General features: G+C 38.8%; 1 protein-coding gene across 1 annotated transcript; it reads left to right on the forward strand.

Annotated features, from left to right (window-relative positions):
- Positions 1-1972: 1972 nt before the first annotated feature.
- TBX22 (T-box transcription factor 22) lies at positions 1973-11380 on the forward strand. The gene is given in 10 exon segments (XM_032251412.1): positions 1973-2194; positions 2482-2490; positions 2806-2986; positions 3805-3906; positions 5663-5837; positions 6773-6937; positions 7627-7691; positions 8051-8136; positions 10128-10592; positions 10595-11380. Coding segments are annotated over 10 exon segments (1506 nt in total). The 5' UTR covers positions 1973-2067; the 3' UTR covers positions 10726-11380.
- The last annotated feature ends 6768 nt before the right edge of the window (positions 11381-18148 follow it).

An 18148-nucleotide genomic window follows, 5' to 3' on the forward strand; every position in this document is an offset into this window, starting at 1 on the left:
TACTATGTGGTAATTTGCGCTCTAAAATTAACAAATAAGCTCGAGTTTTCTGTTTTTAAGTTGTGTCTTTAGGTAAGAGCATGCAATGAATAATATATATATATGTATGTATACATGTGTGTGTGTATAGATATATCTATCTATATATAATCTATATATCTATATATATAGATATTGATATCTTCTGAGTAAGAGAAAATAAACACTCTCCCCCCACTTCAATAGCTGCAAAAAGAAACAAATGCTCTAAGAGATGTGGCAAAGATCACAGGCAGATGTGGCTGTTTTCCAGCCCAAGTTCCTTCTACGAAATTGGCCTTGGCCTATAAGGTTCACTTTGCCTGTCTAGGATAGGGACAGTGTCTTTCTCAAATCTGCATGGTGAGCAGTGGATAAATAATTATTGAGCCAAACCTTTCAGCAGCATCAAGCTTTGCCATATTACCTGAGATTTTTAGAGTGTTTAAAGTCATACCCAGTTGCCTGAAGATCTCCTCCCTATGGCTGAATATTACCCTGTCACCAACTGTACCACTGACATCATATTAGCAGGGCACATTTGTACCTAAGTAGATGAAATTAAAAGGACACACGGGTCTTTTACTCTCAGATTCCAGTACTGAGATATTATAAGTTAATTCAAGTTCCATCTCATTTTAAATGAATTTGGGTCACCTTCACATGCCATTGGTACAAATGTGTTAGAGGAGAATAATGTAATTTTTCTGGAAATATGCAAATGCCATTAGTTAAGATGCACCAGCAGAAGAGTCCAGGGCACTTGTTTTCTTATTTCTGATGAAAGATAAGTGACGAAATCATATGAACACAGGCAGACATCTCATATCTGCACCCATAAACATGCTCTTTGGACATTGTAGACAAGTCTCTTCCTGAAAAAAAGAAACTTCTTTATCCATTTTAAGGAAAAGTAAAATCCAGCCCAAGAATGTATTCCAGGAGACACTGAAATCAATTATTTAATCTGAACATTTTGAGTTGTGAACATTTTGGAGAGCAAAGGCCCTTTTGTTGCCCTGCTGGTGGCCCTGGAGTTTTTAGGCTGTGTTTGCTGATTAAGTCCTGTGAGAAAAAACAAAGGCTATGTATGGGAATATTGGGCTTCAGCAGAGGCAGAGCTTGAAGATGCAAACTTTCTCTGATGCTTGACAGTGGCATCTGGGAGACTCCTGCCTGCCCTCATCTCACTACCAGAAGAGAGAGGATAAACTGGCACAACGGCTTCTCACCTAGTTTGAGACTTCAACTGCAGAGCCAACTGGCCCAAAAAATCTTGTACTCCTTTCTGTTTCCCAGTGCCTTCACTGGAGAGCAAAAGACCCTGATACACCTCTCTGGATCTGCTTCAATAAAAGCGGCCCCTCGTGGACAATTATTTCGCATGTCTTTGAGTTTTACACTTTAATATAAAACCTTAACCTGTGTCTCCCTTTTCTTCTCTCTCCACCTCCCTATCTGTAGCTCTTTTTCAACAAGTCCCCAACCCCCCTCCCTGTCAAACTCTGAAGTGTCACTCACTGTGTTTTTTATGCTTCCAATAGTTTCCAAAACAAACAGTGGAGGCAGTGACCGGCTGGGTATTCACTGGATGCAACAGTAACTCCCAATCCGAGCAACCTGAGCCGCAATTGGCGGCAGGTCTGCTCCCTAAAAGGCCGGCGCTTGCCAATCTCTGTGCTCTGCCAGGTTCTGGAATCAGGGATTTGAGACTAATGGTCTGCACATGTCCACTGGGAGGAAGGGAGACTAGACTCTGAAGGACATATACGCTAGTTTGATCTTCCTCTCCTTTCATTTTGTCTATTCAAACAAAAAAAAATGTATATATAAAAATTACACAGACACTCACACGCACACACAATTATTTTCTTTGAATACAGATACAGAAATTGTTTTTTCAGATTTGGGTTTTGGGTTTTGTTTTGTTTTTTTCCCGCTTTCCCTCCTTCCTTTACCCTCTGTGCCCTCCATCTGTCTCTCCCCTCCTTCCCTAACCCAGTTCAGGTTGAAACTTTGCTGCAAAGAATCCCTTCGCCCCCTCCAGGGATGGCTCTGAGCTCTCGGGCGCATGCCTTCTCCGTGGAAGCCTTAGTGGGGAGACCCAGCAAAAGAAAACTCCAAGAGGGCGGAGAGGAAGAGGAGGAGAGAAGGAGAAGCGCTGCAGGGAGAAGCGGTGCAGGGAAAAGCGAGCAGCCCGGTAAGTACTCCCATTGCCCTGAGCCGGTTGCCCGAGCTTACTGGATCCGCATCTCCCCGCCTGGCTCGCGTCCTGACTCAGCCATCAGCCACGTTAGGGGCCGGTGCGACACCTCGACCACCTGGTGGTGTAGGAGAAGTTTCAGCGCCTCCGAATCCCTCCGAGAGTACAGCAGTTTCTTTGCGGTAAAGGGTAGGGTCCTTACATGATTGTGAAGTGAGTCTCTCCTACATCCTGCTCCTACCTTCGTTGAAAGGTCTCAGAACCAGCGGGTGGCTGTTGTATCCCGGGATAGGAAGCCTGGCGAGTTCCTAAATCCCGAGGGGATCCAGTCTCGGTTATAAACGTCTCTAGGAGAGTGAGGATTGGCAAATCTAAAAAAAAAGGGAGGGGGGCCTGCACTTTTCACGGTCGCTCTCTCTCCATTCAGAGGCCATAGAGGGTGTTATGCGGAGCTTGGGGAATCTGCCGCCAAAGTTCCTGGGGAAGGGACAAGGCCTGTCTGCTCCAAGATAGGCAGCAGCGAGAAGTGGGCATGTGAACTGTCATGCTCTCTCAAACCCTGAGCGCGTTTCTGTGTCCAGCAGAAAAACAACCTAAGACAGAGCCCTCAACAACTGCTTCCTCTGCCTGCGGCAGCGACAGTGGCAACGGCAACAGCCCTGAAAGTCTGGAAGAGAAAGATATTCAAATGGAGCTTCAAGGATCTGAATTGTGGAAGAAATTCCATGACATCGGGACTGAGATGATCATTACTAAAGCGGGCAGGTTCGGTTCTGCCCAAGCTGTTTACAAGGGTCGCACACATTAGGCACTTAATTTACCGCTCTGGTAAGATGTGGAGTCTCCAGTTTTTTGCTCTGGCACTCCTCCGTCCCTTTTCCCAAACTCCTTGGCATACATTAGAAAGCCTTGACCCCTCAATTAATAGGGCTACGACTTACCTGGCCCCATGTTGGTGGCTCATTCTTCCTTTTCTGTACACTGTGACTCCAATAACTCACCTCCCCATCTTCTGCCTGTGTAATATGAGACAAAAATCAGATTTTGGTCTCAGACTGTGGCCAGACCTCTCACATAGGGCCTGCAAGATACCCATGGACAATATCCCATGTCACAGTTCCTCCAGCCCGCCAGCCTTGGCCCTGGCTATTTTGAGGTGAGCCATTCCCATAGCCACTTTTTGGCATGGGACAGCCACTTTGCTGAAGCTGGTTACTTTGTGAGTCTTATTAATTTCGGCCTTCTACAAATCTGCTTCACAGAAAGTATCCTTGAAAAGGAGATTGGGACACACCTTTTTCTTTCATACTTTTTCTTCTGTAAGCTTTTTATTATGTTTGGGGAGGGACATGAACAAAACCTTGTGGTAATAATATTCTGCTCCGCCTAGAATTCTGTAGTTGTTCAATCAAGTACACAACCACCAATCTTTCCTTATGCAGCAAATGCTATTCCTTGAACTTATTTTGAAGTGGGAAGAGTATTGTGAGTCCCTTCACTGCAGTCAACATTTGTCAAGAACCACTCCCTCTTCCAAACATTTCTGAAAGCTCTTGAGTCAGTCTTTATTTTCTTTCTTACAGGCGGATGTTCCCCTCTGTTCGGGTCAAGGTGAAAGGGTTGGATCCCGGGAAGCAGTACTATATGGTCATCGACGTGGTGCCAGTGGATTCCAAACGCTATAAGTAATGGGCCCCATAGGATGGTACCCATGCCCAGGCTAGGGCGAAGGATTTGGACCTTCAGACCTGCAACCTGACAGCAGGACTTTGAAAACTCTAGCATGAGGGGGTGGGGTGGAGGATTGCCCTCCTGTGGGCTTTGGGAGTTGAATTTTCTTATTCAAATTGGGGTTCCCAGTGAAATAAAAGCAGGCTTCTACCTCTCTCTGCCCTTATCCCCTCTTGGAATGCAGTGAATGCAGGACACTAATTGAGCTTCAAATGTACCTCAAGCCTCTCCCTACCCACTGCTCTGGCCTTGGTTGTGTAAACTGAAGAGGGTGTGGGCTCTGGAGACCAGAAGGGAAGCAGGTTAAAGGAACTGGGGGAGAAATCCCCAGGCTTTATGGGGTGCTGGCCCTCTGGGGACACGCTGGGCTCTGAGCAGTCCTGCTTTGGCAGCAGGAGCCCAGAAGGATGACAGATTTGCCACTCAAGGTCAATCAAGCAGTTCCTGTGTCTAGGCCTGTCTTTTTATTCATGTTTAACCTTTCCCCTGAAGCAATGTCTGGGTCTTAGTGGGTACAAGTATCCTTTTCCCTTTATTTAAACCCTCAAATTACAGCAGACTGAAAGTGGCCCAACTGTTCCAAAGCCAAAAAGCTTTTCTGGGATATATCCTAGAAACACCAGCTTGCCATCACTTTGACTCAGGGGCTTGGGGTCCAGTTCAGGGTTGGAGGGGTTGAGGAGGTGAGAGCTTTTTACACTACGACTGTGAACATTTGACCCAGAGGTAGATCTCTGGTCCTCCAAGGAGAGAGCCCACCTCAAATCCAGGGCTAGTTTTGAAAACAAAGAGAAGGCTCAGCTCAGAGGACTGCTGGGGCTGCAGCGTGGAAATGGCAGAAAAAGCTGTTTGCTTCTCAAGTTGCAGCTGGCTTGGGAACAGGAGCAAAACTGGGAAATTGAGATTGGAAACCATGTGATCAGCTGGAGGCTGCATAGGGGTGTGTTCCTAAGGGATTTTTTTTTTTTTTTTTTTTTTTTTTTTTGGAGCTGGAGTCTCACTCTGTCACCCAGGCTGGAGTGCAGTGGTACATTCTCAGCTCACTGCAACTTCTGCCTCCCAGGTTCAAGCCATTCAACAGCCTCAGCCTCCCGAGTAGCTGGGACTACAAGAGTGTGCCACCACACCCAGCTGATTTTGTGTGTGTGTGTGTTTTAGAGACAGGATTTCACCATGTTGGCCAGGATGGTCTTGATCTCTTGACCTCGTGATCCATCCCCCTCGGCCTCCCAAAGTTCTGGGATTATAGGCTCAAGCCACTGCACCTGACCCTTAAGGGTTTTCTTAATGTGAAGCCTTACTGACAAAAGGGCTTCCACAAGGACTGGTGACAGTGGGCTAGACAGAAATCCTTGTCAGCCCTCCACTTCTTCCCAGACTCTACACCCAAAGCTAGTGGATTTCTCCATTCTCTCTGTGAGATAAAATGGGTTAGATCAATTTCTGTTGTGGTTTCTATAAGAAAATACAAACCAGACTTAGAAATCTCATGACATTCTACTTGCCCTGCACTTCATTGCATTTTTATGACATATGCTTATTTACAGTTTATTTCTTGCCCCTAAATGCTTGTTAGAAATTAAGTTGAAACTTCTGCTTACTTGCCTTTGGGATCACAGAGCTAATCTGGAGCAAGGGCTTTAGGAACAGAACTCAACAGCTCCCAGTTTTGGCCTGCTGCACCTAACGCCACAGCCTGTGCCTTTTCAGGTATGCGTATCACAGCTCACAGTGGATGGTAGCCGGGAATATGGACCATTTGTGCATCACTCCTAGATTCTATGTTCACCCTGACTCACCCTGCTCAGGAGAGACCTGGATGCAGCAGATCATCTGCTTTGATCGCATGAAACTTACCAACAATGAAATGGATGACAAAGGCCATGTACGTGAGCACAATCCTTTACCCTGACAGGGGAGGTGCCAAGGCTCCCGCCCACTAGTCATTCTGGAGAGGCCAGGGAGGCTTTTCACAGGTGCACATGTTGTGTTCTTCAGGAACTGTCCAAGCCCTGCACTTGTAAGTAAAGTAGACAACCTAGGGCTCCTGAAATGTTTGTTTGGCATCTGAGGGTACTGGCAATTGGGGATGGTGAATCTAGGGAGTTTGAGGACAAAAAGAGACATGTTTAAGCCAGAATGCCTGGTCTGGAAGAGGAGGAGGAAACCATTCAGGGAACTCTCAGAAACCTTGGCCTCCTGGGCAATCGCTGTGATCTCTGTGATTGCCTTCCTACAGTCCACGCAGTTGGATGGGCACCCAGTGTGTGGTATGGTGTGATGGAGGGATACAAGTGGTGGAATCTCAGAATGCAGCCTGGAAATCTCTCCAACAACGTACCCTCATAGGTCCTATTGATCTTGCATGTTCTTCTTAGGTGCACCCTTGCTTCTGCCCTCTCCAGTCTGGCTCTGTGCCAGCTACAAAAGGAAAGAGGGAAGCTCCCAAGTTTAGGAGGTAGGGTATATCAGAAGGTGGCCCACCATGTCCAAGCCCATCAGTTACTGCCAAGGGAACCTGTAGCAGGCTATCAGATCCCAGTGCCACTTCTACACCCAATGGTTGCCAATGTTTGAAGAATGAAAGGGCCCCAATCTGGAAATGGAATCATTGCTGCTGAGGTGCCTTTCTCTGGAGATGTTTTTAGCCCTGAGGGCCTCTGTTGAAGTCCAAATGGCACAACAAAGGCCATTGTGTGTAGCTACTTGAGCCTCATCATTGCATTTTTGTGTGCATGTGGTGCAGTTGATCAGGAGAGGGCACTAGAGTTGGGGACTGGAAGCCAGTTTTTCTGACAGCATCGATCATTTCTCCTCCAGATCATTCTGCAATCCATGCATAAGTACAAACCCCGAGTGCATGTGATGGAGCAAGACAGCAGTGTTGATGTGTCCCAGATTCGGTCCTTGTCCACTGAAAGGGTTAAAACATTCTCCTTTAAAGAAACTGAATTCATCACAGTAACGGCTTACCAAAACCAACAGGTAAAGCTGGTCATGTCTGAGGCAAATGGGAATAACTCCGGAGGGATCTTGGAATAGCGAGATAGAGGCTAACTGCAATCAATTGCATTTTCCACAATACTAAATAAAATTCACAGTGTTATTGCTTTGTCATCCATGCAAGTTTGATAATGAATTGTGTAAATCTTAGGTGAGATGGCAACTCCAAAATGTAATTCATACAAGTGTCGGGCATGGTGGCTCACGCCTGTAATCCCAGCACTTTGGGAGGCCGAGGTGGGGGGATCATGAGGTCAGGAGTTTGAGATCAGCCTGGCCAATATGGTGAAATCCAGTCTCAACTAAAAAATACAAAAATTAGCCAGGCGTGGTGGGGTGTGCCTGTAGTCCCAGCTACTCAGGAGGCTGAGGCAGGAGAATCGCTGTAATCCAGGAGGCAAAGTTTGCTGTGAGCTGAGATCGCCCCACTGCACTGCAGCTTGGGTGACAGAGAGATACTTCATCCCTCAAAAAACAAACAAACAAAAATTCATGATTTATAAATAGAAGCTAGTCATTTCAATTTGACTTGCAATATGGTCATATTTATTTAAATTGTCATATTACATATTGCAACGTCTTTTCTGGTGGTTGTAACCATGATAAGCAAGGGTGACAGTGTTCTTACCGAAAGCAATGACTTTATCTTTCTCTCTCTATTGAATCCATAGATCACTAAACTAAAAATAGACAGAAATCCTTTTGCTAAAGGATTTAGAGATCCTGGAAGAAACAGGTAAGTAGCATAGCAATGATATCTAATGTTTATGTAGGTAGCTATTTTCACAAGCGTTAAGGATAAGAAAACTGGCTAAGAGACTCAAAAGCTCTAAGTTTTGTAATTAGTAGGTGGTAGAAAAGGAACCCAGATGTTTTGTGTCCAAAATGTTACTTCCTCCCACTCCTTTGCTACTCACTATTAAGATCTTGCTTATTTTTGAAGTCTAGGATTGACTGAATTTTAGTCATAAGTCTATCTATATAAAAGAGAAATATTTAAAATAGTTACATCTTAAAGATATAGCAAAATAACTCAAAATCATTATTTTCAGAAATTGCATTCTGGGGATACTGAAAGTTGACTCTCTTTTTTAGGGGTGTATTGGATGGGCTTTTAGACGCCTACCCATGGAGGCCTTCTCTCACTCTCAATTATAAAACCTTTGGCGCAGACACACAAAGTAAGAAAACTTGGAACATTTGTTTTATTTTTACATATTAATTAAATAACAACATCCATAACCCTTGTAACAAATACTACACAAGGGGATAAGTACATGCCAGAAAATGTGTACTTACAGGTAAGTGGGTGTACATTTGCTTGAATGACAAGGTAAGAAGAATAAAGGAAGAGAAGCTGGCATGAAGGAAGAGAGTAGAAATGTGATAATTGTGGACTTATTGACATATGTTAATAAGTTATCTTACACCCTGTGATTTTCAGGTTTCATCTGGATTCTCCAGCCTCTCACTGTGTCACATTCTTTAGGTTATGCCTATGGTGCATTTGTAGCCTGATTTCCAAACATGTTAGCTATTGACATGAATCGTTTTTTTGTGAGAACCTTTCAGCACACATTAAAATGACTTTCATTAAATCATCATTTAGCTCTAATTTTCCTCTTTTTTTTTGTTCAGGGGGAAAGTAAATGTTTAAAATAATACGAAGTCCTCACAATTTAATTGCCACAAGCATTTAAAAATATGTGTAAGATATTTATTCTCAAATGGCATATTACATGACTAAATAATGATAATAATCAAATAATGTAGGTTTTCTGGTGGAAGAATACCTTAATTTGCTCTGATAATTAATAATAATTTTTATTTGAAAATGACATGGAATTTTTTTATCCCTTTGTCTTTACTCCATCAAAGTTGCTTGTCTTTGACCATTAATTCAAGGTTACAATTACCAAGCAAAATCAACATTATAGTTAGGCTGAGTTTTACATGGTGCCATATCAACTAACTGAAAGGGGAAGAAGTGAAGTCTCATCATTTGGTGAAATAGTTCACTGGAATGACTGTATTGATGTGGTTTAGGGAGTTGCTTGAATAAATGTAAACACTTATTTTACAGTGTCGATTTAACTAATAGCATCTAAGAAGCATACTTTTAAAATATCCAAGTCAAAACACTATGCATTAATAAAGAAAAAGTTAAAAATGTTCCTTAAATAATAAAAGTACACAGTTTTCTTAATTATTTAAGAGATCCAGAATGCTCTCAAATTGCAAATAAACGACTTACTAGTTTGGTATTGAATTTTTAAAATCAATACACTTTGGTCAGAGGAATTTTTACATAAATGTACCTTCTGACAGAGGAATTTTAAGAAATCAATGTACAGGAAATCTATACATTCTGTCTATAAATTAAATCGATATAATCCCAACCAACCAATCGATTTGTTCATCTTAACTAATTTTAGTAATTTTTAAGGTTTTAAAATAATAAAACTAGTTTGTGTTTTTAAGCTGTAATTGACTCTGAGTCATAATTAGACTTCTTTATAATTATTTGGACAAATGTGGTTCAAAAAATAAGTGCCTAGCACAATATTTGAGCAAATGAATACTTAATACATGATACATGGTAGCAGTGCTAAAAGTAATAATGGTAGTAGTATAGATCAGTGTTCCCCAACCTTTTGGCACCAGGAACCAGTTTTGTGAAAGACGATTCTTCCACAAATGGTGGGGGTTGGGAGGGGATGGTTTCGGGATAAAACTATTCCACCGCAGATCATTAGGCATTAGTTAGATTATCATTAAGGAGCACTCAACCTAGATCCCTCACATGCACAGTTCGCAACAGGGTTTGCGCTCCTATGAGAAGCTAAAGCTGCCACTGATCTGACAGGAGGCACAGCCCAGGAAGTCAGTTAATGCTCACTGGCCAGCTGTTTACCTCCTGCTGTGCAGCCAGATTCCTAACAGGTTACAAACCTGTACCAGTGGGTAACCCAGGTGTTAGGGATCCCTGGTATAGATGCTATATTCAACTTTGGTCAGAAGAATGAGCACATCCTTTCTCAAAGAAGCTAAAAGAGCTGTGAACTTACAAGGAAATTTAATCTAAGGATGAAGCAAGGATAATGATGGAAATTATTAGTAATATAGCAGGAACATCAAGTTCATTATTCATCGAGTGAATTGTCATTCACAGGTGGAAGCAGTGGCTCATCTCCAGTGGCCTCTAGCGGAGGGGCCCCCTCTCCTTTGAACTCCTTACTTTCTCCACCTTGCTTTTCACCTATGTTTCATTTACCTACAAGCTCTCTTGGAATGCCCTTGCACAATATCAACCTGCCTCTTTGTTGCAAGATTTGTCCAACTAATTTTTGGCAACAGCAACCTCTTGTTTTACCTGCTCCTGAAAGACTAGCAAGCAGCAACAGTTCTCAGAGTTTTGCCTCACTCATGATGGAAGTGCCTGTGTTATCTTCCCTGGGGGTCACCAATTCAAAAAGTGGTTCATCTGCAGACTCCAGTGATCAGGGTCTACAAGCACCTATTTCTACTGGTCAAATGTTATATGGATTACAGGCACCTGGAAATATTTTTCTGCCAAGCCCCATCACCCAGGAAGCACTTAGTTGCTCCTTTCCTCCTTCCTATGGCTTTTATGGACACAATTCCTTATGTCATCTAGACTGATAAATGCTTCCAACCATCTTAAAGTGAATGACAACAGTCAAGTTTCTTTTAGAGAAGGCAAATGTAATGATGTTTGTTGGTATCCAGCAATTAACCATTACCTTTAGTGAAACAATAGCATTTCTGGAACAGTTACGTTTAAGAAAATATTTTCTTTATTTGTAGCCAAAGAAACTTCAACAGCTATTGGGCTTGAAAAGCATCATTACAATATGGTATTTCTTTGTTATGCATTTAAAGATTTAAAGTGCCTTATCAAATAAATATTCATGAGCTGTTTATAACGTCAAATGTAACCAATAGGAACCTCTGATTACAGTGACCTTCAGCTTCAAAATGAGATATGCAATAAATATTATTTGATGACATTCCACCAGTGAAAATTGATGCAAAGTGATGGGATTTTCAATTAAGTGAAGCTAGTTTACCATGATAACTGCATTTTACACATTTACAATCACCAGAAGAAGGTGGATGTCATTCCTATGAAAGCAGTGAAACAATTTCAGTTTTAACCATGATGATTGGCTTTAGTGTAATTATCTAGTAGTTGTAGAAGAAAATTTAATTATTTGTTTGCTTTATATCTTTATACTTTGCTGTTGAATAAACTACTAATCTCACTTTATGATGCAAATAAGAATACAAATTTTCAAGTATTATATTTTATTTATCTTTGCAGCCTAACGACCATTTAATCTTGAAGAAACACAATGATCAAATAAAAAGTAAAACACTCTAAATAAATTTGCTTTTCTTTTCTTTTATTTTTGGATAATTCCCTGATAAAACTTGTTCCCTTATTCCTTTAACACACCTGATATTTTATACACTATTAGCCAAAATATATTGTTATAGTTTTCTGAGAAGTTAAAGTCATGATTATAAGAGAGAGAATACATTTTAATCCATAAATATGAAAATATCATTATTCTGGTATGATTTAACCACTGGTGTGTCAATCAAAGTAAATTAGACAAAAGTAGACTAATACTTTAAGCTTATGAAGTTGAAAAGTATCCTTTCACCAGGCTCTAAATTTCTGAAAATAATTATGATGTATAACCTATATATAGCCTGCGTATCTTTATGATAAATCAGATTTTTATTTTCATGCCAATAACTCTAGGCATTTTATAAGTCAAGCCCTTTAATATCACAATGGAATGACTTTTGACAAACTAAGCAAACAGCTAAACTGATTTTTCTAATTTTTCCAACACATATAAAGAAGAGCATATTAATAATTTATTTTGCCCAAAATGATTATTTCATCCCACATATGCCTTATAAATTTGTCATCCTATATATGTATTAAAATTACGTGCCCTTCCCTCCTGGGAGTAAGGATAGCACAGCAAATCATTGCATTCAAATTAAGTATCCCAGTCAAGATGAAGTATTATTTGTGATCTAATGTAATTAGATGCTGTTGCAAAAGTCTTTAAGGAATAAAATATATACTACTCAGGTTTATTAAACCAGAAATTAAAACAGGAAAGCACATTTTGTTTTTGTTTACTCCAAAACAGGAAATCTATAGGCTAACTTTGATTAGAAAATGGGTTGTTACTTTCTAAGCAGAAACCTTTATGTCAGATTACAAATGAAACATTATGATATCTACATGGAAGAATCTTCAATAATTGGCAAGAGCAAGCATTCAACTGAAAAATCAAAGGAATAGCTGGGTAACTTTTTAGTGATTATTTAAAAGAAGGCATTAATTTTGGAGCTTCTCCAGAATGCATATACCCTATTCTGTATGCTTCAGATAATATGACTATATATTACCTATATAAAATTAATAATATGTAATTACATTGGCAATGGTGATTAATATAAAGGGGCAAATGTTTAAATACAAGAAGGTAAACATTTATCTTAAGCTACATTATATAATATTCATAAATTGACATTTTGCACTTTTAATTGGAGAAGTAACCAAGGGAAAGCCTTCATAGATAATTAGACATGGAAGAAACTGTAAGAGATTCAGTAAGCAGTCCCCCGCTTCTAAGTAGGTGACTCATTTGCGGAAATATTCTAATAGCTCTAATTCATGCAGAGTAAATATTTAGTGCCTTCACTGTTTTCTGTTCAATAAATTCGTACTCCTCAATGGATGGTGCAAAACTCAAGTAACTGGGTAAATTGATGCTATGGTTATAAAATGAAAAACGAAATGCTATGTAATTCTATCACTTTCACCTGCATCAACTAAAAGTTAGACTTGCTTTAGAAACCTACAAACATCCAAAGCTACTCTTGTTGGACAAACTGTGAAACAGCTGATGAAAGTGGCCAAATGATAATAAACCCCAAAGTCTAATAATTAAAACCTCGATTTCCATCTGATTTATCCATACATATATGGGCATCACTTCTTCCTTTTATGTTCCTCCTTAATTCAGCTCTCTAAATTTATAAAATCTGATTCTTAACCTGACCTGGTTATAAGACTTACCACAAATAAATATAGGGAAAGTAAGCATTTCATTAACTCTGGGAAATTTGTATGTTGAGTTAGAAAATAAATAAATGTTACTTTACCCTTGCACAGTCCCCAGTCAAGCTCAGACCTGTAGTCAGATTCCCTGGTCAGAAAGGTATTATTCTGTGGAACAATCAGTCAAGATGAAATCAAGGACCTAAAGTATGAGCCTGGTTACAGAACACATAGCTAAGTAGATAAATGCTCTATTCATTACACTTTAAAGATCAATATATAGCTTTAGGTAATATAATTTACAACATCAAACTCTAATACTATTGTTTCTTTTCACCATACAGAGGGGTTAAGCCCTCTGGAAATTACATTTTAAAGTATCATATATAATTTTATATTACATAATTTTAGAGCCTTCAAACTCACTTATCATTGCTCCTATTCTCTCTGCTTGAAAATGACAAGGTTAATTTTCCTCAAGCTATGAAGTTAGATATTCATGATATTTCACTGCTATTAAACATGGCTTGTACATATAGTCTGGGAATTGACATGACTTCATCCTTCTGTGAGGTTGAAGCATATCTGTGGCATGAAAAGAGATAAACAAATCAACAAGTGATGATTCAGTGAACCATTCTTTGAACTACCAAAGTCCTATGTGCTGTCAACTTGACAAGGTGCCAAATGTGAATAAGGACAAGCATCTGCAATGGACATTATGGAAGATTTCCCTTTTAGCCTCCTAATCATTTTTTATTATGCACCCTGGGGGTAAACCATGGCTCACATAAACCAGATAATTTGTATCTTTTAAGTGGTACTGGTGTAATTCTGAGCAAGAACGTGATTGAAATAAATGTTTTGTATAAGCATTTAAAATATATTTTACAAAAAAATAAAATAAAAATAGATATATATTTTACAAATGTCTATAAACATGGTAATGACAAAATTTAGATGCTTTAAGATAATCAAATTATATGTATACAGTAAGTTAGTATGCAGTCATTATCTCTTTACTACATCTCACTAACAAGTATTTTCCTTATCTGAATATGGTTTTATAAATTCCAGATGTCACACTATAACATGTATGTGTATATACACACACACATACACACACATAAAATCAGTGGTGTTTTAATTTTGTTTTGTTGTTAAATAATTTACGGTGTGCTTCTTTTTCTCCCTCTTCTCCCTAATAAGAGATGCTACAAAGGACACCTAGTCATTACACACTTATACTATTAATTATAGATACTTTTGGGGAAAGGAATATTTAAACACACTTAGAAATGTGCAACTGTATGTACTGTACTTTGTGAATTGAATTGACAGGATGAAAGTACAATACTTTTACTCAGATTTAGAGATATGTTGCATATGTGATGAAAAATTTTTAATTAGCCAACATAACAATAATATTGTGTTATACAACACAACAGTTTACCAGCTGATTTCACTAGAATTTAACATGTTTATTGGAGCAGTTTAAAACAAACCAAATACATAACTTAGGCAGTTGCTTTGATATAAATGCTTTGGTATACATTTAATCTTCTTAAGTTTGGTCTGAAATTAAATGATAATTTGTATTAAAACTGTGCAAATAAACATGGGTTGGTTGACAACATAAAACAGAAGAAAAAGATATGCAGAACACTGGAAACATATTCAGTATTAAAACTATTTACATGTGTGGTGCTGGCCAACTTTTGACATACTGTTTCAATAAAATACTGAGAGGAAAAAGACTAGTATAATTTCCTTTCAAAGTTTCAAATGTTCATGTTTACAAATTTGTACTGCACATTGATATGTATACATATATTATAGTCAGCAGATGTACAGAAAATATTTACAGGATCTTTCTTCTTAGCTTAAATGTATCTACATGTCAATTGACTTTATTTTTTAAATTGCCTTAGAGTCAGAAATTTTAAAGTTAAATAAAATAGAAAACCTTTAAATTATAGTACCTTTTGATCAAGTTATTATATTTTAATTTAATCTGTTAAAGATGGCAGAATTTTGATTTTGGATTGAAGACCACATACTTATGCACATGATAGGGTATAATGTAATATCTTGGTTGCAGAGAATGGTATAAATAGTTCAAATTTTTACTAGAACTGAAAAGAAATAAAATCATAAATTTACAATGATTGAAAGTTAATGTATTTAAGTATTTTTTATGGAATACATAATTTAATCTATCACCCATTTTTATGGTCATTTTTAAGAACATGTTGATATTTTAGAACTTTACCATTATTTCAGCCTTGCCTGAAATTGCATTTTCACCATTTCTTTTGTGACATAAAGATTTTGTGACCTTTATACCAATTATACTGTCTAATCATACTAGTTTTCTACTTTATTGATAATTATAGAAGAAGTTACATAATAAAAACACCAACAAATAGATTACTGTTTGGAAGAGTCATTGGTTTCTCAGTAAGACCCAAGTTGAAGTAGAAAAGTTACTTACTGCTGAACCCATGCTAACATTGTATTTGGTTTGCTTTAAAGGGAACCCATACACAAGCCAAAGAATGTTTGTTACATTAATAGTTATGTTTGGCAAAACTCAGATTGGATCTTCAGATCATGAGAAAGAACTGTTTCACAAAAGTATAATGATTTTGCAACCTGTCACCATGATGCTTTTCTATAGTTGTACATTAATGAGGCAATGATGAGGACAGGGCATTACATTTCTAAAGGCTCTGTAGGCTCTGGCACCACATATATATGGCATTAGGATAAACTAATCCACTGTTTGCACTCAAGTGTTGTAGCTAAATTCAGCAGTTGTCTGGGTATGATTAATCAAGGCTATTGCCCCTAGCCTTTGGGTAGGCAAGATACAGCGGCATTCCAGTGGGTAGTTGGGGGTGAATACCCCAGCTGATGCTAACAAAGACCTGACATTTCACACACACACACACACACACACCCCGCTATTATGCTATATTTTAGTTTGGTTATTCATATGCATGTCTCTTCTACTAGATTGTGAGTGAAGGAGGAATGGTAACTTTTTAAATTTTTACTTATTTTTTAAAAATAATTCAACTTTAATTTTAGATTCAGTGAGGGTACAGGTATAGGTTTGTTATCTGGGTATATTGCATAATGCTGAGATTTGGGATATGATTGATCCCGTCACCCACTTACTGGGCATATTATGCAATAGTTAGTTTTTCTTTTTTTAATATTTTATTTATTTATTTATTTATTTCCCATTTATTTTATTATATTTCAGGTTTTGGGGTACATGTGAAGAACATGCAAGATTGTTGCATAGGTACACACGTGGCAGTGTGATTTGCTGCCTTCCTCCCCATCACCTACATCTGGCTTCTCTCCCCTTACTATCACTCCCCAGCTCCCCACCCCCCACCGTTCCTCCCCTATTTCCCTCCAACTGACCCCAGTGTGTAGTGCTCCCCTCCCTGTGTCCATGCGTTCTCATTGTTCAACACCCACCTATGAGTGAGAACATGCGGTGTTTGATCTTCTGCTCTTCTGTCAGTTTGCTGAGAATGTTGGTTTCCAGGTTCCTTCCTGACACCTTACACTAAAATTAAATCCAGACTTAAACATAAGACCTAACACCATAAAAACCCTAGAAGAAAATCTAGGCAAAACCATTCAGGATGTAGGTGTAGGCAAGGACTTCATGACCAAAATACCAAAAGCATTGACAACAAAAGCCAAAATAGACAAATGGGACCTAATCAAACTCCACAGCTTCTGCACAGCAAAAGAAACAGTCATTAGAGTGAATCGGCAACCAACAGAATGGGAAAAAATTTTTGCAGTTTACCCATCTGACAAAGGGCTGATATCCAGAATTTACAAAGAACTAAAACAGATTTACAAGAAAAAAACTAACAAGCCCATTCAAAAGTGTGCAAAGGATATGAACAGATACTTTACAAAAGAAGACATACATGAGGCCAACAAACATATGAAAAAAATAGTTTTTCAACTCTTGCCTCTTCCTCCTTTAGTAGTATCCAGTGTCTATTGTTGCCATTTTATGTCCAAAATTACCTATTGTTTAGCTCTCACGTATAAGTGAGTAAACGTATTATTTAGTATTCCATTTATATGACAATTTGCTTAGGATGATGACCTCCAGCTGCATACATGTTGCTTCAAAGGACATGATTTCATTCTTTTTGTGACTGCAATAATATTTCATGGTATATATGCACCACATTTTCTTTATCCAATCCAGATTTGATGGGCATCTGGGTTCCTTCTATTTCTTTGCTATTGTGAACAGCATTGCAATGAACATATAAGTGCATGTGTCTTTTTGGTAGAATGACTTGTTTTCTATTGGATATATACCCAATAATGGAATTATTGGGTCAAATGGTAATTCTGTTTTAAGTTCTTTTTTAAATCTCCAATGTGATTTCCACAGTGGCTAAACTAATTTGCATTTCCATCAACAGACTACAAGTATTCCCTTTTCTCTGCAGCTTTTCCAGTGATTAATAAAAACCTTTAGCAGAATTAAATTTAAAGGAATTTCATTGAACAATAAAAAATTCATGAACTGGGCAGCCTCCTAAGCCAAAGTAGGCTCAGAGACTCCAGTGCAGCCATGTGGTGGAAGAAGATTTATGGACAGAAAAAGGAAAGTGACATGCAGAAACAGCTGGATTGGTTACAGCTCAGAGTTTGTCTTATTTGAACATGGTTCAAAGAGTTGGCAACATTTGATTAGCCAAAACTCGGTGACTGGGACAAATGTAGGCTATAGTCTGTTTACTCCTCCACTTGTTATAGTTCACAATGTACAGAAAAACTTTTAGGCAGAACATAAAATGTGTAAGGAGGCAGCTTTATCAAAAAGACTATTATCAAAAAGATTAACTACAACAGATGCTGGTGAGGCTGCAGAGAAAGCGGAACACTTATACATTGCTGGTGGGAATGTAAATTAGTTCAGCCAGTGTGGAGAGCTGTTTGGAGATTTCTCAAGGTATTAAGAGTTAAACTACCATTCAATCCAGCAATTCTATCACTGGGTGTATACTCAAAGGAAAGTAAGTTGA

The sequence above is a fragment of the Sapajus apella genome, unplaced genomic scaffold (assembly GCF_009761245.1).
Source record: "Sapajus apella isolate SASKATOON/1434 unplaced genomic scaffold, GSC_monkey_1.0 scaffold75, whole genome shotgun sequence".
NCBI classification, from domain to species: domain Eukaryota; kingdom Metazoa; phylum Chordata; class Mammalia; order Primates; family Cebidae; genus Sapajus; species Sapajus apella.